The sequence below is a fragment of the Pelophylax lessonae genome (genome assembly GCF_965119305.1).
Source record: "Pelophylax lessonae genome assembly, chromosome: 2".
NCBI classification, from domain to species: Eukaryota; Metazoa; Chordata; class Amphibia; order Anura; family Ranidae; genus Pelophylax; species Pelophylax lessonae.
The window spans coordinates 217,275,668-217,299,224 of NC_138769.1; the positions used below are offsets into that span (position 1 = coordinate 217,275,668).

General features: G+C 43.2%; 1 protein-coding gene across 3 annotated transcripts in view; it reads left to right on the top strand.

The window, feature by feature from the left end:
- The window catches only part of LOC309548570 (ras and Rab interactor 3-like), a 60,997-nt gene extending 41,879 nt beyond the window's left edge, over window positions 1-19,118 (top strand). For all 3 annotated transcript variants that reach the window (XM_082248542.1, XM_082248541.1, XM_082248540.1), the window contains exons 4-6: window positions 13,593-13,907; window positions 15,967-16,095; window positions 18,788-19,118. In XM_082248542.1, the coding sequence (XP_082104668.1) occupies window positions 13,593-13,907; window positions 15,967-16,095; window positions 18,788-19,002 (659 nt within the window). In that variant the 3' untranslated portion in view covers window positions 19,003-19,118. The remainder of the gene's footprint in view (window positions 1-13,592; window positions 13,908-15,966; window positions 16,096-18,787) is intronic.
- Window positions 19,119-23,557: the final 4,439 nt, after the last annotated feature.

Genomic DNA, 23,557 nt, shown 5'->3' on the forward strand with positions numbered 1-23,557 from the left:
CTCTGACAGGAGGAGAGACGGCGGTCACCTCCCTCCTGGAACTCTGCTCCCCGCCAAAGACAACCTGACATGCACCCCCTCCCAGAATGCTGTGCGGCGGAATCTGCCCTTCCAGGATGGATACAAGCCCTGGTGTGCTATTGGCCAGGTTTCCTCCACTGCCCAATGAGAGCCCTCATTGGGATACAGTGGGGAGACTCCCCAGCACAACAGACACACCTAGGAGCACATGTCAGCCTAGCTGAATCATATGGCCCTGCTGATAAGCAGGCAAGGCCCCACTATAACTTTACCTAGCACCTACCTTGAAGGGTGCTACATCAATAAAGGGCTGAATCTTGGCCAAGATCCACTGTGCACTGGTAGACAAATCATTCATCAGAATGACCTACATAAAGCCAAGTTCACTTGTCCTAAAAGACAATGTGCTTATTGTTACTGTAGTTCTGAAGTGTGAGCACCTCTACAAAACATAGTCTTTAAACAGATTTTTGTTTCTATGGAAAGCCTCTTGGATCCTTATCCTTGGCTGTTCATAGAACCTCCACTTATGCCCAAACAGGTAGCAAGGTCGACCGATCCCTGTGTTATGTGACTGTAAACTCTCATCTTGTAAAACAACCCATTCAGTTTAAAGTAGAAATGAAGGGTAAAAGATAAAATATTATAAACACCCTTTTTTTTTATAAGTGATCGCCTATCCTCTGTTACCAGCTGCATAAGAGCTGGGTGAGGAGAAACAGCAGCATAATGAGCTTCCCAGTGAAAGGCTGTGCAGGATGGGGGGGGGGGGTGTCAGGACAAGTCTGATCATTGGAGGAGACCACACCAAGTTCCCAGCACAGCTAGCGAACTGACCATGGCGTATCCCCCTTCCTAGTGTGGTCAGTTTTAATAGGAAAGCAGAGGGACTGGCAGGAACACCAGGGATTTAACCACTTCTGGACCGGAAGGATTTACCCCCTTAATGACCAGGCCATTTTTTGCGATTCGGCACTGCGTTACTTCAACGGACAATTGCACGGTTGTGCGATGCTGTACCCAAATAAAATTGATGTTCTTTTTTTTGCCTAAAAATTGCGGTAAAATCACTGTAAAAAAAACGCTATGCTCAGGTGTGAATTTAGCCTAATGGCGTCAATCTGCGATTTTTAGCAGGACTGCGATATTGCAGCAGGCAGATCAGGACCCCTAACTGACATTTTTGACACTTTTCCCAATTGACCGAAAGGAGAAGCCATGCCATTGGCCATGGAGGAGGAGGGAGGAGACGCAGGAGACTGATGGAGAAGAAGCCGCCGCCACTGCTGCCTGCCCTCCCTCCCTCCCTCCCTTCACCTGTCCAAGCAGGTTGAGTGAGCCGGCGCCCGGGGGGGGGGGGTGGGGTGTGCGGGCTGGTGTGGTCCAGGGGTGTATGGTGTGGTCCACTTGCCGCCCCCCCCTCAGGCCCATGGAACACCAGCAGCCACTAATATACAACCCGATAGATTGAGTCGATCTACTCCATCTGTCAGGTGCATGCGATCGATACATAGTAAAACCCTGACCATGCTATCCTACATCTGCAGGTGGAGGCCAGTATATATTTAAATACACCTCAATTTGAATCACTCAAACTCCATACTAAATTTATAATAAACCAATATTGATAGGCAAAAGGAATGTATGGCCTATGTGTTGGATGACCAGAAATGATAAAGATTACACGGTTTCCTCCAAAACATCCACCTTCAGGCCCCTTTTACACTTATGCGACGCAATTTTACAGCGATTTTGCTGCGATTTTGCGGCGTGATTTTGACGCGATTTTGAAAGCAATGGCAAGGCTGTATGCCTCAAAATGCATTAAAATTGTGGCAAAGTAGTGCAGGAACTACTTTGAAGTCGGTGCGACTTCAAAACGCACTGATATGAATGGGGCTCATTGAAAATAATGGAAAACGACTTGTCATGCGATTTTGCGGTCCAAAATCACGGGACAAGTCGCACTAGTGTGAATGGGGCCTTATCTTTAAAGTGAAGGGTAGGCAGTATTGAAACAACTCTAAAGGCATATACAACCCGATAAATTGAGTTGATCGACTCCATCCGTCAGGTGCATGCGATCGATACATAGCAAAACACCCTGACCATGCTATCCTGCATCTGCGGGTGGAGGCCAGTATATATTTAAATACGCCTCCATTTGAATCTTCAAGTCTTTACTGGATTTATAATAAACCAATATTAAAGGGAAAATATATTTGTATTGACTCACCTAATGAAAAATAGATCCCAAAGTTTACACAGCAATGAATATACTGCAAACCACAGATATATAGCCCTTTCCAACATGGCATATCGAAAGTACTGGTCAAATGTGGGAGTGTTTACCATCAGTCTTACAGTTCTGGACATTGATGCAAGGGGTGATAGTTTTCATTGCAAGTGTGTATACAACTGCTGTCTGTCCTGGTTACGCTTATCAACACTTTGGTATAGGATGGGGACACTGTTCTCAGAAATAGCATGCTTCTGTGGTTTACATTGCGAGCTGAGACTTCCGTTCACACTTTGGTCCTTGCCTTAAAAATGTATACTGTGGTTATACATTAAAGTAAAAGAAGAGGTACGCTATTACTATATTTAGGAGATCACACACCTGCCTCAGCCTCTGTATAAAACATATGTAACTTTTCTACCTCCAGAATTTCCTATACTCATAATGAGACTAAAATAAGACGTTCCTTTACACAAAAAGTCAACTTACACCAGGGTAGAACACACTGAATCATTTTATATATGGTGTATTCAAGCAAACACACACACTGTGAAAAAAAAAAGTTTGAAAGATGTTATATTGTAATTGGGCTAATGGTTTAACTACTCAATGGTAGAAAAAGTATTTGACCCTCACCTATAATTTAAAAAGAGGATCACTGGAGTTAAAAAGGATCTTCACATTGTAAACTGGGGGTCTCTAAACTTAATAAACAAGGGGCCAGTTTACTGTCCTTCAAAATTTATCATCGGTATTAGGGGGGGGGGGGGTTAATAGTGCCCCATTGTTGTTATCAGTGGGAAATATAGTGCCCCAGCATTGGTGTCAGTAGGAGAAATAGTGTTCCATCGTTGGTGTCAGGGATAATGTTTCATCATTGGTGTCAGTGGGAGGAATAGTGCCCCATCATTGCTATCAATAAGAGGAATAGTGCCCCATCATTGCTATCAGTGGAAGATATAGTGCAACATCATTGGTGTCAGTGGGAGAAATAGTGTCCCATCGTTGGTGTCAGGAATAGTGTTTCATCATTGGTGTCAATGGGAGGAATAGTGTCCCATCATTGCTATCAATAAGAGGAATCGTGTCCCATCATTGCTATCAATAAGAGGAATAGTGCCCCATCATTGCTATCAATAAGAGGACCAGTGCCCCATCATTGGTATCAGCGGGAGATATAGTGCCCCATCATTGGTGTCAGTGGGAGAAATAGTGTCCCATCATTGGTGTCAGGAATAGTGTCCCATCATTGGTATTAGTGGCAGGAAGACTGTTCCATCATTGGTATCAATGGGAGGAATAGTGCCCCATTATTGGTATCAGTGGGAGATATAGTGCCCCATCATTGGTTTCAATGGGAGAAATAGTGTCCTATCATTGGTGTCAGGAATAGCGTTTCATCATTGGTGTCAGTGGGAGGAATAGTGTCCCATCATTGGTATCAATGGGAGGAATAGTGCCCCATCATTGGTATCAGTGGCAGATATAGTGCCCCATCATTGGTGTCAGTGGCCCATCGTGTCCCATCGTTGGTGTTGCCGCCATTACTAGAAAAAGTAAATAAATAGATCAAAATATCCCATAGTTTGTAGACTTTGTATAACTTTCACGCAAAGCAATCAGTATACGCGTATTGGGATTTGTTTTACCAAAAATATGTAGCAGAATACATATTCATCTACATTTATGAAGAAATTAGATTTTTTCAATTTTTTTCCCATCACATGTGTCAAAAATAGTGTTTTATTATTGGTATTAGTGGCAGGAATAGGCTCCATCATTGGTATCAATGAGTGGAATAGTGCTCCATCATTGGTATCAATGAGAGGAAAAGTGCCCCATCAATGGTATGAGTGGAAGGAATAGTGTCCCATCATTGGTGTCAGTGGGAGGAATAGTGTCCCATCATTGGTATGAATGAGAGGAATAGTGTCCCATCATTGGTATGAATGAGAGGAATAGTGTCCCATCATTGGTATGAATGAGAGGAATAGTGCCCCACCATTGGTATGAGTGGAAGGAATAGTGTCCCATCATTGGTGTCAGTGGGAGGAATAGTGTCCCATCATTGGTATGAATGAGAGGAATAGTGCCCCATCATTGGTATGAATGAGAGGAATAGTGCCCCATCATTGGTATGAATGAGAGGAATAGTGCCCCATCATTGGTATGAATGAGAGGAATAGTGCCCCATCATTGGTATGAATGAGAGGAATAGTGTCCCATCATTGGTGTCAGTGGGAGGAATAGTGTCCCATCATTGGTATGAATGAGAGGAATAGTGTCCCATCATTGGTATGAATGAGAGGAATAGTGTCCCATCATTGGTATGAATGAGAGGAATAGTGCCCCACCATTGGTATGAGTGGAAGGAATAGTGTCCCATCATTGGTGTCAGTGGGAGGAATAGTGTCCCATCATTGGTATGAATGAGAGGAATAGTGTCCCATCATTGGTATGAATGAGAGGAATAGTGTCCCATCATTGGTATGAATGAGAGGAATAGTGCCCCATCATTGGTATGAATGAGAGGAATAGTGCCCCATCATTGGTATGAATGAGAGGAATAGTGCCCCACCATTGGTATCAATGAGTGGAATAGTGTCCCATCATTGGTATGAATGAGAGGAATAGTGCCCCATCATTGGTATCAATGAGTGGAATAGTGCCCCATCATTGGTATGAATGAGAGGAATAGTGCCCCACCATTGGTATCAATGAGAGGAATAGTGCCCCATCATTGGTATCAATGAGTGGAATAGTGCTCCATCATTGGTATCAATGAGTGGAATAGTGCTCCATCATTGGTATCAATGAGAGGAATAGTGCCCCATCATTGGTATGAGTGAGAGGAATAGTGTCCCATCATTGGTATGAATGAGAGGAATAGTGCCCCACCATTGGTATGAGTGGAAGGAATAGTGTCCCATCATTGGTGTCAGTGGGAGGAATAGTGTCCCATCATTGGTATGAATGAGAGGAATAGTGTCCCATCATTGGTATGAATGAGAGGAATAGTGTCCCATCATTGGTATGAATGAGAGGAATAGTGCCCCACCATTGGTATGAGTGGAAGGAATAGTGTCCCATCATTGGTGTCAGTGGGAGGAATAGTGTCCCATCATTGGTATGAATGAGAGGAATAGTGTCCCATCATTGGTATGAATGAGAGGAATAGTGTCCCATCATTGGTATGAATGAGAGGAATAGTGCCCCACCATTGGTATGAGTGGAAGGAATAGTGTCCCATCATTGGTGTCAGTGGGAGGAATAGTGTCCCATCATTGGTATGAATGAGAGGAATAGTGCCCCATCATTGGTATGAATGAGAGGAATAGTGCCCCATAATTGGTATGAATGAGAGGAATAGTGCCCCATCATTGGTATGAATGAGAGGAATAGTGCCCCATCATTGGTATGAATGAGAGGAATAGTGTCCCATCATTGGTGTCAGTGGGAGGAATAGTGTCCCATCATTGGTATGAATGAGAGGAATAGTGTCCCATCATTGGTATGAGTGAGAGGAATAGTGTCCCATCATTGGTATGAATGAGAGGAATAGTGCCCCACCATTGGTATGAGTGGAAGGAATAGTGTCCCATCATTGGTGTCAGTGGGAGGAATAGTGTCCCATCATTGGTATGAATGAGAGGAATAGTGTCCCATCATTGGTATGAATGAGAGGAATAGTGTCCCATCATTGGTATGAATGAGAGGAATAGTGCCCCACCATTGGTATGAGTGGAAGGAATAGTGTCCCATCATTGGTGTCAGTGGGAGGAATAGTGTCCCATCATTGGTATGAATGAGAGGAATAGTGTCCCATCATTGGTATGAATGAGAGGAATAGTGTCCCATCATTGGTATGAATGAGAGGAATAGTGCCCCACCATTGGTATGAGTGGAAGGAATAGTGTCCCATCATTGGTGTCAGTGGGAGGAATAGTGTCCCATCATTGGTATGAATGAGAGGAATAGTGCCCCATCATTGGTATGAATGAGAGGAATAGTGCCCCATAATTGGTATGAATGAGAGGAATAGTGCCCCATCATTGGTATGAATGAGAGGAATAGTGCCCCATCATTGGTATGAATGAGAGGAATAGTGTCCCATCATTGGTGTCAGTGGGAGGAATAGTGTCCCATCATTGGTATGAATGAGAGGAATAGTGTCCCATCATTGGTATGAATGAGAGGAATAGTGTCCCATCATTGGTATGAATGAGAGGAATAGTGCCCCACCATTGGTATGAGTGGAAGGAATAGTGTCCCATCATTGGTGTCAGTGGGAGGAATAGTGTCCCATCATTGGTATGAATGAGAGGAATAGTGCCCCATCATTGGTATGAATGAGAGGAATAGTGCCCCATCATTGGTATGAATGAGAGGAATAGTGCCCCATCATTGGTATGAATGAGAGGAATAGTGCCCCATCATTGGTATGAATGAGAGGAATAGTGCCCCACCATTGGTATCAATGAGTGGAATAGTGTCCCATCATTGGTATGAATGAGAGGAATAGTGCCCCATCATTGGTATCAATGAGTGGAATAGTGCCCCATCATTGGTATGAATGAGAGGAATAGTGCCCCACCATTGGTATCAATGAGAGGAATAGTGCCCCATCATTGGTATCAATGAGTGGAATAGTGCTCCATCATTCGTATCAATGAGTGGAATAGTGCTCCATCATTGGTATCAATGAGAGGAATAGTGCCCCATCATTGGTATGAGTGGAAGGAATAGTGTCCCATCATTGGTGTCAGTGGGAGGAATAGTGTCCCATCATTGGTATGAATGAGAGGAATAGTGTCCCATCATTGGTATGAATGAGAGGAATAGTGTCCCATCATTGGTATGAATGAGAGGAATAGTGCCCCACCATTGGTATGAGTGGAAGGAATAGTGTCCCATCATTGGTGTCAGTGGGTGGAATAGTGTCCCATCATTGGTATGAATGAGAGGAATAGTGCCCCATCATTGGTATGAATGAGAGGAATAGTGCCCCATCATTGGTATGAATGAGAGGAATAGTGCCCCATCATTGGTATGAATGAGAGGAATAGTGCCCCATCATTGGTATGAATGAGAGGAATAGTGCCCCACCATTGGTATCAATGAGTGGAATAGTGCCCCATCATTGGTATGAATGAGAGGAATAGTGCCCCATCATTGGTATCAATGAGTGGAATAGTGCCCCATCATTGGTATGAATGAGAGGAATAGTGCCCCACCATTGGTATCAATGAGAGAAATAGTGCCCCATCATTGGTATGAATGAGAGGAATAGTGTCCCATTATTGGTATGAATGAGAGGAATAGTGTCCCATCATTGGTATGAATGAGAGGAATAGTGCCCCATCATTGGTATCAATGAGTGGAATAGTGCCCCACCATTGGTATGAATGAGAGGAATAGTGTCCCATCATTGGTATCAATGAGTGGAATAGTGCCCCACCATTGGTATGAATGAGAGGAATAGTGTCCCATCATTGGTATGAATGAGAGGAATAGTGCCCCACCATTGGTATCAATGAGAGGAATAGTGCCCCATCATTGGTATCAATTAGAGGAATAGTGCCCCATCATTGGTATGAATGAGAGGAATAGTGCCCCACCATTGGTATCAATGAGAGGAATAGTGCCCCATCATTGGTATCAGTGGAAGGAATAACTTCTCATCATTGATTTCAGTGAGAGGAACAGTGCCCATCATTGGTATCCATCGTAGGTATAGAGCCCCATCATTGGTGTCATTGGGAGGAATAGTGCCCCATCATTGGTGTCAGTTGGAGAAATTGTGCCCCATTGTCATCAGTGTCTGCCCACTGCAATGCGCGATCCTTGCTGCACCTCGTAAATGGTCCTTCAGTCTCCTGGGACCTGTGACATGCCCCAAGAGGCTGTGAGGTAAGGAAAGGGGCCGAACTTCCGCTCAGATCGCCACGGTAATCTGACCAGAAGTGGGAGCAGATGCATATCAAAATCAGTTGCTCGTTCCCCGCCCCCCCCCCCAAACAATATTCCAAACATCGGAGAGGAAGGGGGGAGGAGGAAGAGGAGAAGAGGACGTTCCTCTTTTGGTGAAATTCTGCTTTAAGTTTCCCTATCAGTAAATCAAATGGTCAGCTAAGGTCTAGCTACTCTTGCATTCTGAGTAAGGCCTGGTTCAAACTAGTGCGATTTCAGCATGACAAGGGAAATCGCATTGTTTTCAATGGTGCATGTTCACATCAAAACTATCCTATGCAGTGTGAGCATGGAAAATGTTTCTGTACTACTTTGGTGCGAAAATGCAAACCACAACCAAAATGCAACCAAGTCGTTACAAAGTCACACTGAAAATCAGATGAAAATTGCATCGCAGTAATGTGAATCTAGCCTAAGTGACAAAACAACAGCACAATGTACCTACCTGTCTTCTGCAGATTCTTATTGGCCAGTGAGGCTGCCCAACATAGTGACGAAACAAGGAATACTACAGGCATAGTATTATTAAAGCTGTGAGGCAGCAGGAAAAATACAGAATACCTTCCCCTCTCCTCATCTCCATAACATAAGGGGAGGCGTTCTGTAGTCCAGCATTTAAGAACTGGATACGGCTGATAACACTGCTTGGGATTTCAATGTAGCAGACGCCGAGTTGTTGGCTTGATAGGAAGGCTAGGAGGTCACTATTTTTTCATGCAGACTTATCTGGTATTATTTTGTACTTGGACTGTTTTTAAAAAGACAAAACATAGAGCTACATTTCCAGGGAACATGTGAGAATACCTAAGAGACACTATATTACCAAAAGTATTGGGACACCTGCCTTTACACGCACATGAACTTTAATGGCATCCCAGTCTTAGTCCATAGGGTTCAATATTTAGTTGGTCCACCCTTTGCAGCTATAACAGCTTCAACTCTTCTGGGAAGGCTGTCCACAAGGTTTAGAAGTGTATCTATAGGAATGTTTGACCATTTTTTCAGAAGCGTATTTGTGAGGTCAGGCACTGATGTGGACAAAAAGTCCTGGCTCACAGTCTGTGCTCTAATTCATCCCAAAGGTGTTCTATCAAGTTGAGGTTAGGACTTTGTGCAGGCCAGTCAAGTTCCTCCACCCCTAACTCGCTCATCCGTGTCTTTATGGACCTTGCTTTATGCACTGGTCCAAAAAGTTTGGTGAAGGGGGGGATTATGATGTGGTGTTGTTTTTCAGGGGTTGGGATTGGCCCATTAGTTAAAGTGAAGGGAACACTTAAGGTGTTCGCATACCAAGACATTTTGGACAATTTTATACTCCTAACTTTGTGGGAACAGCTTGGGGATGGCCCTTCCTATTACAACATGACTGCACACCAGTGCACAAACAAGGTCCATAAAGATTCAGATGAGCGAGTTTGGGGTGGGGGAACTTGAGTGGCCTGCACAGAGTCCTGACCTCAACCCGATAGAACACCTTTGGGATGAATTAGAGCGCAGACTGTGAGCCATGACTTCTCGTCCACATCAGTGCCTGACCTCACAAATGGGCTTCTGGAAGAATGGTCAAACATTCCCATAGACTCCTAAACCTTGTGGACAGCCTTTGCAGAAGAGTTGAAGCTGTTATAGCTGCAAAGGATGGGCCAACTCAAAATTGAACCCTACGGACTAAGACTGGGATGCCATTAAAGTTCATGTGCGTGTAAAGGCAGGCGTCCCAATACTTTTGGTAATATAGTGTATTTGCAGTGTTAGTGAGGCTTTATGAAAGCTTTTGAGAACTTCTGCCAAGGTAATAAATAACTCTAATGCTGAAATGTTGAACAAATTTATAGAAAAAAAAAAAGCTGGAGTTCTTATTGAAGGGCCACTTTAAAAATACATATATTTGAAGAAGGTCAAAGCAGAAATATAGCCAAAAATATCAAGATAAAAATTAACTGCCAATTTGTAGATTAAAGCAGAAGTGAACTCTGTAAAAAAAAAAATGTTTTTCTAAATGAAGGTCAAAGATTAAAAGGTTGAAAATGTCAAGGCAGAAATGTAGCCAAAAATATCAAGATAAAAATGAACTGCTTTTTTGTAGATTCAAGCAGAAGTGAAATCTGTAAAAAAAAAAAGAGCGTCAATTTTGCAAAAATAGCAATATTTTTCACATTTTTTTATATGAAATTCCCCCCCCCCCAAAAAATGTAAAAATCTAAATTTTTTAACATTTTCGGCCAATTTGTTTTATGCTACCTATGTTTGGTAAAAAAAAATCGCAAAAAGTGTATTTTGATTGGTTTGCGCAAAAGTTATCGCGTTTACTAACAAAGGGAAAGATTTTTGTCATTTTTGTTGTTTTTTTTTTTAACGCGTAATGGCGGCGATCTACGATTTTTTTTGCGGTACTGCGACATTGGGGCGGACAGATCGGACCCTTGACTGACATTTTTGACACTTTTGGGGTTACCAGTGACATTTCTACAGTAATCAGTGCTATACATATGCACTGTTACTGTAAAAATACACTGGTAGTGAAGGGGTTAACTTTTTTGGGAGGGAGGGGCTGTGTGTGTCCCTAGGGGCGTGCTTTCTACTGTGATTGGCTGTGGCTTGAGCTGTAAGGACACTGATCAACGGATCTACATAGTAGATCCGTGTGATCAGTGTTTTTACACCGAGTAGAATGACAGGTGGCTTGTTTACACAAGCCGCCTGACCTTCTCCCTCTCCCCCGCCGATCGCCGAGTGACCGGCGGACATTGGGTCTGCCGGTCACACGAGCGGGGGGGTCCGTGACCACGCCTCCGGGGGCGCGCGCTCGCTCCCTAGACCCTCACAAGCTAGTGACGTAGCCCTACGTCACTTTGCCTGTGAGGGGCTGACTGCCGACGTAGATCGGCGTTAGGCAGTCGGCAAGTGGTTAAGGGATTACCCTGGATTGGACTTTTTCTGCCACTAAAAGTCCTCACTCTGATGAAGATGCATCCTTACACACACTTTGTCCAAATCCAGGTTGTTTTGGACCTTCCCCAGCCTGTGACTGAACAGTGAAATGAGAAGCAGCCAGTGGTGTATTTAGGTTTTGTGCTGCCCTAGGCCTGACTAAGCTTGGGCACCCCCTAATTTAAATATGACCCACCCCTTCCTGTAAAGGCCACACCCTTTCCTGTTTATGACCTGTCCTGTCATCTGTAAACCACAGACCACAACCACAGTCTATCAGTGCCCATTAGTGCAGCCTCATCAGTTCCAATAAGTTCAGCTTCATCAGTGCCCATCAGTGCGGCCTTATCAGTGCTCATCAGTGCAGCCTCATTACTGCCCATCAGTGCAGCATACCAGAGCATTAGGCTGTAGTGCCACACTTATTAGCATTGGCGGCTGTCAGGCCATTTGTATTAAGTGTGGTCGACGGCCTGCGGTCTGTCTGAATGTCCTCATTATCATACCAGCAGGTAGCAGTGTGACCGCTTTTTGGAGGTGCCAGACTGACTTGCCTCCTGGACCCTTCCCAATTCACCCCATAAGACTGGCACTATACTAAAAGTGTAGCGCAAGCCGGGAGAAGGCGGGGCGCAGCTTTTTTGCTGCCCCCCTGCAAAGTGCTGCCCTAGGCCTGGGCCTTGTTGGCCTAGGCCAAGATACAGCACTGGAAGCAGCACAGTGATGAACTCTTTGTCACTCTGCTGTCTCCTCCCATCCCATCAACATTCTTGTTAGTACATAAACCGATTTGCTCCTTGTGCTGCTACTTCTTATAGGACAGTGATGGCAAACCTTGGCATCCCAGATGTTTTGGAACTAAATTTCCCATGATTCTCAACTGCACCGCATTAGCATCATGGGAAATATAGTTCCAAAACATCTGGGGTGCCAAGATTCACCATCACTGTGATAGAAGGACAAATTCAGGTACCGTATTTTCCGGCGTATAGGACGACTGGGCGTATAATACGATCCCCCTCTCCCTGATTGGCTCAGCGCGGTACACTGTATGTAGCCGAAGCTACGGTACATACGGTTTACCAGTACAGGATTCCCACACAGCCAGCGTCTTGAGAGATTACATCTACCGGGAATACTTATACTTAGATTACCTTGGAGATATTATACTCGGCGTATAAGATGATCCCGCTTTTTTGGGGGATTTTTTTGAGGTTCAAAAGTAGTCTTATACGCCAGAAAATACAGTACTTACACTGCATGTATTCATTTGAACTGCATTAACCACTTCCGCACGGCTCACTAGAGCTTTACTGCGGCAAAGTGGCTCGATAACATCTGGCGACGTAGACCTACGTCACCAGACATTCCCCTCTCTCGGCGGCACGCGTGCGCCGCAAGAGGCTCGCTCCCACTGTATTCAGTCACAGCGGGAGTCGGGCCAGGGAAGGAGCGGCGGCGATCGCCGCTGCTCTTCCCCGATCGTCGGGGAATCGAGTGTGGAGATCCACCTGCTTGTGTAAACACAAGCGGGCGGATCTCCTAAGTGACAGGCAGGGTCAGATTGCAGGGTTCAGCATAGCTGAACCTGCGATCTGTCCTTGTGTCACATAGTCCCCTCCCCCCACACACGTCAGTAAGCACCAGGCATACATTAACCCCTTGATCACCAATAAAAATTAACCCCTTCCCTGCCAGTGTCATTTTTACAGTAACAGTGCATATTTATAGCACTGATTACTGTGGTAATGTCACTGGTACCCCCAAAAGTGTCAAAAATGTCAGTTAAGGGTCCGATCTGTCCGCCGCAATGTCGCAGTCCCGCAAAAAAATCGCAGATCGACGCTATTACTCGTTAAAAAAAAAACACCAAAAATGACAAAAATCTTTCCCTTAGTTAGTAAACGCAATAACTTTTGCGCAAACCAATCAAAATACGCTTATTGTGATTTTTTACCAAACATAGGTAGCAGAAAACAAATTGGCCAAAAATTTAAACAAATTTGGATTTTTACATTTTTGGGGGGGGGGGGGAATTTCATATAAAAAAATGTGAAAAATATTGTTATTTTTTCAAAATTTACGCTCTTTTTTTGTTAATAGCGCGAAAAGTAAAAATTGCACAGGTGATCAAATACCACCAAAAGAAAGCTCTATTTGTGGGAAAAAAAGGACGTAAATTTCGTTTGGGTACAGCATCGCACGACCGCGCAATTGTCAGTTAAAGTCTCACAGTGCTGAATCGCAAAAAGTGGCCCAGACGTAAGATAGCAAAATCCTCCGGTGGTAAAGTGGTTAATATGCGTCTTTTATATCTGCCTACAGTTCAGATTTAACAAAACTGGGGCTATAGAAATATTCAAAGAACTTATAAAAAAAAAAGAAAATGATATCAGTGTTGTAATACGTGCTTATTTTTTTTTCCATTTAGCCTCTGTTATTGAATCCTCCCTGTACAAGTGTGTACTAAAACCCCTCCAAAGCACAATATATTCTCAACTTCTGGAGATGCACAACAGAGATGGCTCTATGGAGAATTTGCTGGAAAATCAGAAGAGGATGAAGACATGGAGCCTTAGTGAGCAGCAGCCACGAGCAGGAATCCCTGGGCTTGCCACCATGGAGAAGATCAAGCAGAAACTGGCACTCATGCACAAAGCCTATTCCCCAGAAAAGAAAATCCGCCACTTGCTGAAGATCTGCAAACATATTTATGAATCAATGGAGGCCTCCAGTGGGAAGAAAGGTAGGTTGGATGACATATGGTTTTATATTATTTCATTCTATTCTAGAACAAGGTCAGTGTACATTTTCCGAAAGCGAGATGTGTCAAAAAAAGTAAACTTTCATATATTGCTGTAAACTAGTGTGAATTCCAAGTCCGAAAGACCAATGATGGCTTTAGACATTAGATATTAGTGGGACATGAGTTCACAATCTAAAACGCTGATCCTTTTTTTTGAACAGATAGTTGCCTAGATAAACCTGCCAGTAATGGATGATCTTGCATGTCTATGCACACATTATGAGGCTCACCTTTTTACCAGGTAGATCCAGCGCCACTTATCAGTTTTCCATGGAAAGCAATAGGTTGGGGTTGCCTGCAGAAGCTTGGAGGTGCCCTGAGGCATAGCAATCTTTATTTAATCCATCCAAAATACACATCTATAGGCAGGGCTGCTGTTAGAAATCGCGGGGCCCCCTACAGACTACCTGGCTGGGCCCCCCCCCCCAAGAAAGTATTAAAGATATATTTAGCTAAAATTACAACAAAATCACTATTAGCAGACACAAATATAACATAACTCGCACAATTCCTGCTAAATCTAAAAAAAGTAGTTGGCAGTTGGAGCTCCTGGATCAGAGAGACAGAGAGAGAGAAACAAAGTTACAATTTACAAATAAACTCCTGAGCAGAGATAAGTGCTGGGAGGGGGGCCCACACAAGGGAGGGGGATTAGTGAGGGACAACTGTCTCTTTCTCAACAGATAAAAGCTGATAGCAGGGAGAGGGACAGATCAGATTCAGGTGCTGGAGGAAGATTTCTGTATTTGTTGTCCATCACTAATCCCACTCTGTGTGGGCCCCACCTGTGTGCTCGGGCCCCCTACAAGAGGGCTGGTGGTCCCCCCCTATCAGCGGCCCTGTCTATAGGTACCTTTTAATTGTTTGTGGAATACTGTGGATAGGTGCTCAATGATCTGGAAGAGTCCCAGTGTGGAAATTCTATTTTGTACAAAAAGAGTAAGGTATGTGAGGTTCCAAATGAAGTAAGTGTTACTGGGGAAGCTGAGGAGGCCATGTGGCAGACCCAGAATATACTGAGGCATTTACATCCTTCATTTGGCCAATAGCGTAGGAAGCCTCAAGTAAGAGTAAGTTTGTCAGACTAGCAGAATTTGGGGCTGGCCAGGTTCATTTTTCTTCCTCCATCTCCTACACTAGGATAAACTGCTCCAGTATAGCTTAAAATGTCACTAAACTATCAATAAATGGTGTATTACATGCTGCTCATACTCACCCAGTCACTATGAGATTATTTTCAGTATTCTGCAAAAAAACCTGGTTCATCTTGCTGCTCTCTATCTCCCTCTTCTGTTCATCTCCCCAATTCAGCTAGGGATTGTGCAGCTGTGGTGGCACATGCTCAGTTTTCAGTGAATTTATATACTGAGCATTTCCTCCCTATCAAATGTGAGCAGCCCATGTGACTATAGAGTCACAAATCTGGGTGCATACACAGTGGTAAATGACAACCCACTCCCTCCTTCCTCTTCCATACCCACTTACCAGCTAAACACAATGGGGGGTGGGATATTACATGTAGATTAATGGTGGCTTCACCTCCTTTTTATTCTAAGACACAGTTTAGAGAGGCATGACACAGCCTGTGACTGGTAAAAAATTCACCAACTTTACTCCACAAAATAATAAATATTTGATTTCAAATATATGTTTGTATGCCAATTTAAAACTGCTGATTGAAATTATTTATTTTTACTCTGTATTCCAAAAGCTGTTTTATTTTAATTTTGAACATGTGACCAGCAGCAGAGGACAAGAAGCTCCTCCTGCTTATGTTTCCCTGCAGACAGGCTAGGAAAGAGCTAGGTCATGTGACAGCTTTATCAATCATCAATTAGGAAAAAGATACTTTAGATTTTTATTAAAATAATTACAGTGCCATCATCCACATACAGAAATAGAAGGGGCAAAGTAAATTAAATAGTGTGTGTTTAGTATAACTTTAAATAAATGTAGCTGGTTAGAATATTGACAACCATGTTTCATTTTTTTCTCCCAGAGGCTTTTGGTGCAGATGACTTCTTACCAGTTCTGATTCATGTGCTGCTGGGATGTGACATCACTTCTATTCAGTTGGATGTGGAGTATATGATGGAACTTTTGGATCCTTTACAGCTCCAAGGAGAAGGTGAGATACATTCCATTTCACATTATTGTTAAGAGATTTCACACATTAGCTTCTCTTTTTTTGTCTTTTTGCTTTTGGTTTCCATGGATAAATACAAGTATAACTCCAGCCTTTTTTTCACTAAAGTTAATAGAGATTTTCCTTCACTTCTTTTGTGATAAGTAGGACTGTAATTGAGGGAGGTAGAGTGGGTAAAAGTAATAACTTTATTTGAGTTTTAAATACTTTTGGTGTCCACATTGTGATGCTTTCCTACATGATTAATAGGGTAAACATCACAGTCAGGATTCCAAACTAAAACGAAAATGACTGGACTGGCATTCAACTTTCAAGGAGAAGTACAGCCAAAGCTTGCTTGGCTCTACTTTGCCTATGTATCACAGGAGTGTAGTTTGTTTTGCACTCCTGTGACCCATTTTATAGCCCACTATCACCTGATGTCACAGAGCCAGTCCATGCTCAGGCAAGATCACGACCATATGGTCGGGATCTGCCCACATGCCTGGACTGGCACCGAGCCGCTGAGAGCCTGAGCCAGCTCCTCCTGCTGCCTCCACAGCTCAGCACTCCAGTAAGCACAGGGGGGACCAAGCAGAGAGCCAGTGACTGACAGTCACCAGCTTTCTGTTCGGGGAGCTGTGAGAACTGAGTGATTGGCAGTAACTGGTCACTCGGTTCTCAGTGTTAGAGGTGGCCAAGGACAGGACATCGGTCTGATGCTGCATCCACCTAGGTATGATTCTGGATAAACCCCAATTCCCATACTTCTCTTTTAAAGTTAATTTTGGTAATGAATAGACAATTTTTGACAGGAAGAGATGAAAATCTTTCATGTTAAATCATATTGCCTCAGGAAATAGTGTACAGTATGTACTGCATATTGGCAATAGTAACACGCTAGTTCTGAGACCAGATTGTGTTGCAGGCTGTTCTATGACTTCTCACCTGTCCCTACTGACCCATAAAGTGACTCTATCACTTACATAAAAGTACATTAAGTTAGGTACCTGCAAAGAGACAAAGGAAATACTTACCTCTCCTTCTGTCAATGCTGATGAACATCAGTCCAGTGCTGAGTAATCCCCAAATAAACTTTCTTCCCTGGTCCCTCCACAGCACTCAGTTGTTGCCCCTGCTGACATCTTCTTATTACAGGATACAGTAATGACATGGAGGTCAACAGAAGTAAATATTGAGCACAGCGGGAGACTGAGGAGATCAACACCCCTGCCAGTTTTAGCTGGGGATTAGCCAGTATTTTTTTAAAGGACAACTTCATCTTTAGCAAAGTTGTTCTTTATTAAATATCCCTACCCCCTTGAGTGCTGACAGTTTAGGATTATACTTACCTTCAGCCCTGGTTGATCATACCTCTGACATAGTACTTGTAAACTCCTCTGTATTCTGCATATGCGCAATGTGTCCCAAATGAGTCTTTTGGGAAGCTGTACTCATGGCGGCCTCCAGTTGTTGCTTGGAGTAAGGACTGTGTTGGAGGATACATGTTGGAGGTAAGATAGAGGGATCAGTGTTGAAGGTAGGTATAATCCCAGACTGCCTTAAAGGGGATTGGGGGATTTAATAAAGAGCAACTTTACCTTTAGTTTTTATAAAGAACTTTTTAGGGCAACTAATGCCTCGTACACACGCAACGATTGTTGGCCGTGGATTTTCGGCCAACGTCCGATCAGCCGATTTTTCGGCTTGTTAGTATGATGCTTCCGACAACCGACTCCGACTTTTCGGCCGAACAAAATCTGGTGTGCATGCTATAAAATTTGTGTTGGCCATCAACAGAACGGCTGATTTTCCGTCAGTCAGTACAGATTTCGGCAGGCAAAATTCAGATGAGCAAGACTGGGCATGCTCAGAGAAGAAAAAACACACGGAAAGTTAACCAGCACATGACATCACTTCTGAAGTTGTTTTTTGTTGGCCGAGAAAATTTGTGTGCAGTCTAGAGCACATTTCAACCAACACAACAACACTGGACAAAAGATGGCCGATCGGTCGGCCGATAATCGTTGCGTGTGTACGAGGCTTAAGTCACTACAACGGTGATGGCTGGCCAACAGACAAGAAATAAGATGGAGTAGGTAAGCATTCAACACAATCAGAAAGTGTCCAAACTAGCCTGTTACAGAGACCCCAATTTCAAGGTTCCCGCTATGCTAAAGGGGTCACCTAAATCAATGCAGGGACTTCATCGTGTTATAGCCTGCTTAGGACCCTAGTGTTACTGACTGTTTCCATTTAAATACATAACTATAAAGCATTATTTTCATACAGTGACTACAGTTTGTGTCTGGTTGGGCAAAGCTCCACAGCTTTCACATAGTGAAAGTGTTGGACCCTATTCAGCAACCTCCGATCCCCAATACATTCTATTGGCCCATTTCTGTGATGGCCTGTCTCACTGGCCAAGAGGAATTTATGGGAGGGGGGCTGACAGGATTGAACGCTATCAGGAAGTACAGGAGCTTGGGTCGATCAGAAAAGCCTAGCATTCAGGCATAGCTAAGGCACTGAAGCCTGTAGGTGCCTCTAATTTATACCTGTCATTAGATTTTGGATGTTAAATTGACAAAGGTGGCTCGTGCATACTGAGCTTATGTTAACAATGAACTCAACAACACAAATTTCAATGTTTATCTTTTTGCATGCCATTCTAAGTCTCATCATTTATTTCCAGGGGGCTATTATCTGACTACTTTGTTTGGAGCTTTGTATCACATAAGCACCTTCAATACTGTATCAAGACAGCTCAGTGTGGAGGCCCAAAATTCTATCCGCCAGTGGCAACGCAGACGGACTATTCACCACAAACAAGCTTTTGAAAACAGCATTGAAGTGAATAAGAGGATGTCAGAAAAATATGCATCTATGCTGGCCTCTGATGGAGAATAGCCTGGAATTTGCTTTTACATTGTACAGTACCAAAAAAGAATATATTTACTATTATTGTAAGGTCAGGTTACCTTTAAAAAAATGACCTATTGTATACTAAGGATTTAAAAACAGGCTTTATGTTTGTTGCTTATGGGCTGCATAGGCAAATGGACAGTTTGTCACTTACTTTTCTTCAATGTTAAAAAAATAGCTCAAGTAGATCTTTGCAGAAATGAATACTCTTCACTTCTACAAGACTATCAAATATCCTCTGTATTTCTTTATTAGGTTGGGCAAAGGATGCCAAGAGTTGCATGCCAACAGGTACCATTTTTAAGTACAAAAGGGGCAATGATCCGATTCCCACCAAAACACTCCTCCATCCCAAAATATATACACAAACAAGAGAAATTGGCCCACGGGACTTTGTGTGAGGTACGTGTTGGTGGCTGGAAAGAATTGAATTACACAGTTGATAAAAGCAATATTGTGATTTTATTGCATAATATGCACAGGTTGTAAAAAACAATTGATAACATGTGCTCAATGGCGCATGCTGTAGCTCAAAAGGCTATATGTAGGAAATAAACAACACGGGCATTTGTAAATAACATGTTGGCAAAAATCTTGGTGTAACCACTCATTGATACATATAACATAATAAGATAACATGACAGTTGAATATGACATTGTGAACTGACGCGTTTCGGGAGCAATCTCCCTTCTTCAGAGATCAGTATATTCAGTGTGTATCTAAAAAAGAACATTGTAGTCAAGATATGCAATATTATTATGATTTTCAAAAATTTCCGTCAAAAGATGGAAACTAGATGGAGTGTGCGATACTCACAACTCAATGAGACTTAGATGGGATAATGGGGATTCCTGTGTGACAGCGGCGTGTTGTATCTGACCCGGGAGCTGAAGGATCCCAAAATGGCAGCCAGAAGTACGGATACTTGGTAGGTGAGTGGTGAGTGTGGAAAAACAGAAAAGGAAACAGAAGCACCTTCCAACCTGTCATGTAAAAATATGTAGTAGTACAGACTTGATATGGGTCTGTTAAACTCTAAGAAGGAAAGACTCAACTGATACTGTTTGGCTCTGAATCAGCAAAGGATCTGTTCATAGATCCCCTGCTGATTGGAACAGATGCCACCCTTGTGAAAGGGCCCTAACAGCTTAGAAGCATCTGCTGTGTGTTTACATTAGAAGGCTGGCAGGCTGCCAAGATGCTGGTGCAATAACAAATAATGGTAAAGAGCTAAAATTTTAGTGCCTCTGTTGTGAACTTTGCAGATAAATTTCCCCACAATGCCTACAGCTACAGAGGTGAATAAGGGTTTGCGGTAGGGGATCATTCACACCAGCAAGCTGCATTGAACCCATGGCCACTGGTGTGTCCTGGGAAGAACAATGGCGCATCACATTATTTATATTTTCTTCTTTTTTTGTTACATTGTTGAAATGTCACATTACATATAAGTGGTCAAGTGGAGCCTGTACAGGGCTTTTAGTACAAAAGTTCATATGTACTTTAAAGTAGAACTATGGGCAACATAAAAAATGACATATTATATGCAGTCTTTCATTAGCATTTAAGCAGCATTTTTAGCTTTTTTTTTTTTTTTATTCCCTCTTGTAACACAATTGTATTACCTGGTTATCTTGCCAGAAGATTTTTTATTTCACTTCCTGTAACAGGGTGTCAACGCTGTTCATTCTGCAGTGAAATCCTACAACAATGCTGTCATCCAGTAGATGGGGTAGTCTTAGATAGTCTTGTAGTTTTAAATACATTTAGTGAAAGACAAACAAATTAAAACCTAACTCCAAGGCAAGTGATAAGTTACAGGAGGACATCTTAGGGAGTTGTTCTTTGACCATGGTTCCCCAATATTGTAAGAAGTTAGAGATTATGCCCACAGAACTATGTCATCATTTTTGGCATTCTAATGTAATGTATACTCTTAAGGTGTTATATATTGTAAATAAATCCAATTTATCAGTTTTATAGACTAATGTCTATGTCAAATAATTATTTTAATATTTTATTTTTTATTCATTTTCATTTTAATGTTTGTATATTTTTTATATCAGTATGTGTTTGTATCGGCTGTAAAAAATATCCTGTAAAAAAAGTATGTGTTTGTATCAGCTGTAAAAAATAAAATGGCTTCTCGGTATTTCAAGTAGGATTGCATTCTGTAATACTTAAACAGGACATTGTTTTAGCTTGTTTTCTTACATCACTATCAACATTTCTAACTATTATTTTAATACATTATAAAATCAGCATCAAACAAATAGCTTTCAAGGACTTATGGTCCACTCGCCAAGAAGACTGACTCTCTCTCTCTCTCTCCCTCTCTCTCTCTCTAGAGAGAGAGAGAGAGAGAGAATGAGAGAGAGAGAGAGAGAGAGAGAGAGAGAATGAGAGAGAATGAGAGAATCTCGCTGTAACTTAAGCTGGCCACACACTAGTAAAATTTTGTTTGAAATTTTCAGTATAAGAATTTTCGATTTTCTAATCATTAATAGGACCACAATGGCATTTGTTTCCTTCCAAAGTGACAAGAAAATTAGAAGGAGCAGGATGTAAAACTTATCTTGACCAAGAGAAAAGTTTGTTTGAAAGTCTATTAGTGTATAACCAGCTTTAGGTCAGATTGCAGTCTGAGTCAGATCTCTAATTGGACTCCCTCTATGGACTACCTGTTCTGAGCTATCAAGTAACCCTTCTCTGCCAAAATTGTCTCTCCCTATGTTATATACACTGTGACAGCCGGTGCTCCTGTCACAACATGTAAATCATAGTTAAACACCTGTCTTTTAGAATATGAAAAGTTTCATGCTACATTATATTTACTGTAAAATTAGAAATTCAGTTTACAGCATACCATCCCTGGATGCACCTGGATGTCCTATGTACTCTGGCAAAGCATCATGTTTTCTATTCCATGCTCTGCTTTGCAGGGGCTACACTTTATTAGGATTTAGGATATTTTCTGAGAAAAACATGGAGACTACTAGCGCAAAGGTTAGTAGCTTGATTGTCATACTGATTATTGTGTTTTATTACTTTCCATCTTTGACCCAAAACAAGTATACATATAAGGTCCCCTGACTTCTGACTTTTCCTAATCTGAAAACTCAGAAATAATGGAAGCCAGTAGGTCAATGAAAAATAAAGGAAATCCTGGTATAAAGGAAAGTAGTGGTAAAAATGACTTATGGATTTAACTATTCGTGTTTTGTATAATAAATCTTTGTCTCTGTTCCTGAGGAAGAAGGCAGGGCATGCACTTGTATGTACTTTAGTAGATCTATCATTGCCTGTTAAGTAAATATCAATGCAGTAGGTGAGTTACCATGCATTGTGTAGACATGGACTTAGGCAGTGACGGCTGGTGTGTTGGGGGCGCAGGGGCGCCGCCCCCACTATCCATGCATCCGGCCCCCTAATCTACATGCGGGGCGCCGGACACATGGAGTTCAATGGGCTTTTTTTTTTTTTTTAATCACCTGATTAGAGCCAGAGGCTCTAATAGGCTTCAGGAAAGGGTGGATTCGGGGCGCAGAGCAGTGCGCCCCGAGCCCACCCATTGTGTGACAATAGCGAATGAAAATTTACTATTGTCACACGGATCCTACTCCTGGCCAATCAGGAAGCGGGTCCGATACGCGCTTCCCGTATTGGCCGAAGGGCAAACTCCATGCTATTGGCTGGGGAGGAGGCGGGAGCCGGGAGGACTGAGGACTCGAGGAGACACCGCCACGCCGGGGAACTGAAGAGAAGCCGCGAGCCGCCGCTGGACACCGAGCCAGACCAGTCCCGGAAATGTCCGCAGCCGGTTCACCTCCCTCTTCATGCCGGACTTCACCGCACCGGGGGGGGGGGCCCAGGAGCCCAACACCTCCCGCACCGAGTCCATGGAGGAGCGCTGACCACTGAGGCTGCCCAGAGTCACTGGAGCAGATGAGCGGAGGACGTTCTAGAAGAGACCGAACACTGTCAACAAGGCTGAGGTAAGTACACTGGTCTCGCGCGGGGGGACACGCTTACGCTGGTCACTCTGCATTGAAAGGGGGCATGCTGGCATCTCTGTATTGAAAGGGGGCATGCTGGCATCTCTGCATTGAAAGGGGGCACGATGGCACCTCTGCAATGAAAGGGGGCACGCTGGCATCTCTGCATTGAAAGGGGGCACGCTGGCATCTCTGCATTAAAAGGGGGCACGCTGGCATCTCTGCATTGAAAGGGGGCACGCTGGCATCTCTGCATTGAAAGGGTGCAAGCTGGCATCCCTGCATTGAAGGGGGCACGCTGGTCTCTCTGCATTGAAAGGGGGCACGCTATACCTTTTTTTTGCTATACCTTGATTACTGAAGGCCCCTTTCACACTTTTGTGAACTAAAGGTCACGCAATTTTTTACAGCGTTTTTTTGCCACAAAGCAATGCCTATTACATTTTTCTGTTTGCCCCCCCCCCCCCCCCCCCCCAAAAAAAAAATTTTGAGCACCAGCTGCCACTGGACTTAGGGCTATATACATGATTGGCTCCTTCACCAT